The sequence below is a fragment of the Triticum dicoccoides genome, chromosome 4B (assembly GCF_002162155.2).
Source record: "Triticum dicoccoides isolate Atlit2015 ecotype Zavitan chromosome 4B, WEW_v2.0, whole genome shotgun sequence".
In the NCBI taxonomy this organism is placed as follows: Eukaryota; Viridiplantae; Streptophyta; class Magnoliopsida; order Poales; family Poaceae; genus Triticum; species Triticum dicoccoides.
The window spans coordinates 326,782,472-326,788,493 of NC_041387.1; the positions used below are offsets into that span (position 1 = coordinate 326,782,472).

General features: G+C 40.1%; 1 protein-coding gene across 1 annotated transcript; it reads left to right on the top strand.

Moving 5' to 3' along the window:
- The first annotated feature begins 1,523 nt into the window (after positions 1-1,523).
- Positions 1,524-5,557, top strand: LOC119296067 (peter Pan-like protein). The gene is made up of 6 exons (XM_037574478.1): positions 1,524-1,844; positions 1,957-2,187; positions 2,281-2,373; positions 2,457-2,644; positions 4,324-4,517; positions 5,138-5,557. Exons 1-6 carry the CDS (start codon positions 1,563-1,565, stop codon positions 5,248-5,250), a joined length of 1,101 nt encoding a protein of 366 aa, XP_037430375.1. The 5' UTR covers positions 1,524-1,562; the 3' UTR covers positions 5,251-5,557.
- Positions 5,558-6,022: the final 465 nt, after the last annotated feature.

The following is a 6,022-nucleotide window of genomic DNA, read 5'->3' on the forward strand; positions in this document are numbered from 1 at the left end:
GCTGCAGGCGCTAGGAGTGCGAGCCGGCGCCTGTAGCGCCGTATAGGAGCTCCCGTTGATATGTCTTGCCTACCGTGAGACGAGAGGAACTCTCGCTGAAGGCGAGCTCCATATTGGACCGGCCCATCACGCCGTGGACCACATGCCACACACCATATTCTCATTTTATTTCTTTTGTTTAATTTTACTTTCTTTATATTTCCAGATATTTTATATTATAAAAAATACTTTACATAGAACATTTCAAAAAATAACAATCAAGAATTTAAAATATTAAATGTGTATAGAAAAGAATTTTTATCATATATACAAGAAATGTATACAAAAAATATATAAAGTGAAATGTGTATAGAAAAAATGTTGACCATATATTTAAATTATTAATCCAAGCATTTGAACAAGTGTTCAAAAACTGTTAAACTTGCATTTGAAAAATGTTAAATATGTATATAAAAAATGTGGACTAATTATTCAAAAAACGTTAATCTTGAATTTGAAAATTATTAATTGTGTATAAAAAAATGCTGACAATGTATTTAAGAAATGTTAAACTTGCCTTTGAATTTTTTTAAATATGTATGGAAAATGCTAAGCTTGTGTTTGAAAGATGATGAATATGTATAGAAAAAATGTTGATCATGTATTCAATTTTTTTGAACTTATATTTAATAAATGTAAAATGCCTATAGAAAAAATGTTGATCATGCATTTAAAAAATGTTCAATCTATATTTAAAAAATATTAATTGCATACAGAAAAAATATTAACCATGTATGGAAAAAATGTCAATTAACCATTTGAATTATTTTAAACGTGTATAGAAAATATGTTGACCATGTATTAAATATTCTTGATCCATCCGTTTCAAAATAAATTGTTGATCCTGTATTTGAAAAATGTTAAATATATATTAGCTATTTACCAACAACGTGAATAGAAAAATAGTGAAAAGCAAGAGAGAAAAAAGCAGATGAAAAAGTAGAAAAGAAGAAATGCCAAAGAAAACCGAGCAAGACATAGAGAAAACAAAAGAAAAAAACCAGTAAAAACAAAGAAAACAACGAAGAAAATCGATGTAATTAAACAAAAAATAGGAAAATCAGTGGAGAAAACCGGCTCTTTTTCAAGTATGTCGACCCTACAATTTCACCACGAACATGACACGGACTTGGTGGCTAGCATCGCTAGAAACTATCCAGGAGACCTATGTTTGATTCTCGGTTTCGTTCCCTTTTTCTCCATTAATTATGTTATTATAAGTCTGTTCTAATGGGCGGCCGAATTACTACGCGAGACGAGACAAAGATGTCCTTCACCAAAGATCCTTCCAACTCGTTTGATTTTGTTTATTTTGAGACGACCCAACTCGCTTGAGTTGATGCGAGATATAGGGCCATGCTCGACCGCATCTCACGGGTTGGCCCGATAAGCCATGAGAAGTACCCAGGCCCATAATTTCATCAGCCCATTAACTATTAGTCCTACAAAACCCTAACCCCCCATCCCTTAGGCCCCCTACCGCCTCAGAAGTTACGCAACTGCTCTGCTGCCCAAACCTAACCATGGCGCGAGTCCGCAGCAATGGGCGGCGTCCCGGCGGCAGTGGAGGTGGAGGCGGCCGCGGCGGCAAGGGCAAAGGAAAAGGAAAAGGCCCGGGCAAGTGGAAGATGCCGTTGTCGGTGGCGCGGAAGCAGCAGGCGGTGCTGGCGAACGTGGACCAGGTCACCGGCGAGAGGATCCCCAAGAGCTTCGTCTTCTCGCGCGGCAAGCTCCCCTCCACGCTTCGTCACCTACAGCAGGACCTCCGCAAGCTCATGCTCCCCTACACCGCCCTCAAGCTCAAGGTCCCCATCTTAACCCCCTCTTCCATCCCCGCAGCCCCAAACCAATTTGGTGAATCCGTTTCTTAGCATTTTAACGAGCCACAAATTGATTTTCCGTCCATAAAATCAACAGGAGAAGAAGAGGAACAACCTCAAGGACTTCGTCAACGTTGCCAGCCCATTGGGTGTTACGCATTTCTTGATCCTCTCGAACCCAAAGAGCTTGCCGCACTTGCGCTTCGCCAAGTCACCGCAGGGCCCAACCTACACTTGTCAGATTTTAGAATACGCTCTTGCGGCTGACATCGCAAACTCCCAAAAGCGGCCAAGGTGTCCTGCAGAGATATTCAAAAACTCGCCTCTGGTATAAGCTGGATTTTGTTCTGTTCTTTTAATAGGTTACGTTTTTTAGTTACAAAATCAACTCACCTTTGTTGTGGAATCACGTGTTTTGTAGGTCGTGCTCAGTGGTTTCAATGGCCTGGGCGAGCCTTTCAAGAGTTTTGTTACCTTCTTTAGGCATTTGGTCCCTGCTATTGACACAGATACTGTAAGTACTGCATGATATCTTGGCGATGGAACTTTATATCTTCTTTCTGGCATACTAAAATGATAGCGTATTTTCAATTGTAGGTTAAGTTATCGACCTGTCAAAGATTATTATTGCTACAGTATGACAAAGAGACGGAGGCTATCGATTTCCGGCATTACTCCATCAAGCTACAGCCTGTTGGGGTCAGCCGCAAGATTAGAAAACTCATGCAGAACAATCAAGTGCCAGACCTAAGGGATCTTAAAGATGTTAGTGATTATGTGACAAAGTAAGAACTGAATCACCTTTCTAACAGTGTATTATAAGATACTCCCTCCGTCCCATAATGTAGGACGTTTTTTGGCACTACACTAGTATCAAAAAACGTCTTACATTATGGGACGGAGGGAGTATGTTTCAAGCCTGTGTTAATACTATGTTCTTTAATCGGTTGGCATGTGCCATCTAGAATGGGAAAATTGGTATGCTTAAATGCAAATTTAGATTCAAAATTAACAAAAAAAAAACTGTGATTTGATATGTTTTATTGTTTGAAGGGGAGCCTTGGCGCAGTGGTAAAGCTGCTGCCTTGTGACCATGAGGTCACGGGTTCAAGTCCTGGAAACAGCCTCTTACAGAAATGTAGGGAAAGGCTGCGTACTATAGACCCAAAGTGGTCGGACCCTTCCCCGACCCTGCGCAAGCGGGAGCTACATGCACCGGGCTGCCCTTTTTTTTTTTGATATGTTTTATTGTTTCCCTCGATCCAACATACAGGAAGTACTCCCTCCATTTTTATTTACTCCGCATATTAGCTTTGTCCTAAGTCAAGCATTATATTTTTTTTCTATATACTTGGTTAATTTTTCTAAAGTTTGACCTAGGACAAAGCTAATGGGTGGAGTAAATAAAAACAGAGGTAGTATGTAGACATGATATGATATGCGAGAAATTCAACTTGTGTTTGAGCAATCTGACAGATTTTCTACACTCCTATCACATGCTTGAAAACTTCCAACCCTTCTAAGCAGATCATTGTATGTACCCCATCATTTCAAATTAGTTTGCATATTGGGCTTTGGCTTGGCTAAGTCTTTGAACAATTACTACACTATTATTATATAACTTTGTGATACAAAACCGTAAACACGACTAGTTACTTTGGAGTACGAATCTAGTGACATCAATGTTAGGTCAGGTAAAGCATATACTGATATGCCCATTTTCCATGTCCACTGAAACCATTTAAGATGTTATAAAGAAGAGTACTAATTATGAGTGCAATGCAGATTCAACTATTCAAGATATTTGTTGTACAGTGCTTATAGATGGTTTTATCTACACAATGAATCTAGTTGTTGCAGTTGAAGTCAATATCTGTTGCTTTTAGACCAGCTCGCTCAATTGTTTGTTACTTTGAAATTAGACAGCAGTGACAGTTTAACATTATGGCTTGATTTGTCCAGTTTTATAATTATGGAGAAAAACCTACTACTCATATTCCTTACAATGTGCCCCCTTTCCTAACTATCCATTGCTCAATTGGACAATCTGACAGTTTAAAGACATTCCCTTGCTTTACGCCATCACCAGCTTCCTTTTGAAGTTTGTATTTTATAAATATGTTTCTCCAGCTAGTCCAATATACAACATTGGATGACTACCTATGGTGTTTCCCATTAAATGTATTTTGATAGTTAAGAAAAAACAATCGATCAAGATATATTTTCTTTGTTTTCAGATGGAAATGAAAATTCAAGAAATGAATTTAATTTGCATTCTTTTTACAATTGTAGTCGGTTGTTCACTGCTTTCTGACCAGTTCGCTCAATGATTTGTTACATTGGTATTATATAATAGTGACGATTTAAATGCCATGTCCTGATTTGTGACTTAATACACCAAAACCTACTGTTCCTCAAATTCTGTCTATAATGAGCCCCCTTTGTTTGCTTGTCCATTTGCAAGAGCTGGATATGGATCAGAAAGTGAACCAGACGATGAAGCAGCGACTGTAAGTCTAGCAAGTGATATAGACAAATTGAACAGAGCATCCCGAAAAAGTGCCGTCAGACTCCAAGAGATCGGACCAAGAATGACCATGCGCTTAGTTAAGGTTGAATCTGGGCTATGCTCGGGCGACATCTTGTACCCACAATCTGGTAAGTTTCATTCGGCAATGGGTAGGGTATGGGCGGGTATGGCCCTTTTCTACCCAAACCCAAACCCAAATCTTTTTTCTATACCCACCCACTTCTATATCCATGGGTACAAATTGGTACCCATGCCCATACCCATCGGGTATCCTATACCCAATGGGTATCCGGTGGGTACAAATATATAGCGTTGACATGACAAAAGTAAGATGAGAAAAGGGTCTTAATTTAGGTACCCATCCATCACAATCAGGTTTGGACTTACATCAAAAATTCACAATGACAACTGACACACAATTAAAGGTCTTAATCTGTGGTCCATGGGCTAGTTAAGAACTTAAGATGATTATTTATCCATATATTATAGGGTTTTATTTATTTATTTATTTATTGGGTATCCATTGGGTTACCCATGGGTATAATTTCATACCCACACCCTACCCATACCCATACCCATGGGTATGAAGTGGTAGAAAGTCTCGCCCATACCCACTATTTTCGGGTAGGGTACCCGCGGGTACCCATACCCATGGGCAAAACTGCCATCCCTACTGATGTGGTGGTTCTTTTGAAATGCAAATCGCATGTTACTTTTTTGTCCTGAACTTCAATGCTATGTTATACAGTTGGAAAAGAAGATGTGAAGGAGGGACAAGAGGAAGAAGAGATAGAAGATGCTGAGGATATGATGGAGCTGGATGATGGGACGGAGGAGGACGACTCGGTTGACGAAGAGTAGCCTAGATGAGCTCGAGAGGTGCTGAGCAGCAGCCTATGATGATTGCTAAAAATGTGAAGCAACTGGTGTATTGCGACTAACATTATGAGTTTAGTTGATCCTTGAGAAAGCATATTCTGAGAAAGCATATCCTTAACAGAAGTCACTCTTGAAAAAGAGAGGGATAAATCTCTTGCAGTGATAATCCTTATTTTGGTCGAATCCGAATGGTTTTTAGCCCTGTAACATGATACATATTCTGTATTTACCTAAGTTTTGCCTTAGGAGGGTGCATATAAGCACTAGCTGCTGCGTTTGAAGTTGGATATTGGACTGTGAATTATTTTCATGGAACATGACCCAGATATTTCACTTTTGGAAGAATTGCTGTAAAGGCTTCCGAGGACCTGTCAATTTGACGTGATTCCCAACCATGAGGCAAGCAGCGATCCGGTTTCAGGTTAGTTCTTGTGCAGCAGAGTGTCATGCCCCAGAGGTCATGCCCTCTTTGTGGGACTGCCCTGGAAAATGGGCCGTGGAACTTGGGCTGGGCCTAGTGGCAAGGATCTGGAGCAATGCTATATAAAGAGGCGCGCGTCACAGGAGACGGGGCGAACGATTGAAACGTCTGAAGCCTCTCATCCTTTTGCTCCTGTTCCTCACCTCCCTGCTATCTGTATCTCCCTCTTGTTGCTGATTCTCACCTCAAATCTCTTCTCTTGTATCCGAAATCGGTAGATTTCGGATACAAGAGAAGAGATTTGAGGTGAGAATCAGCAACAAGAGGGAGATA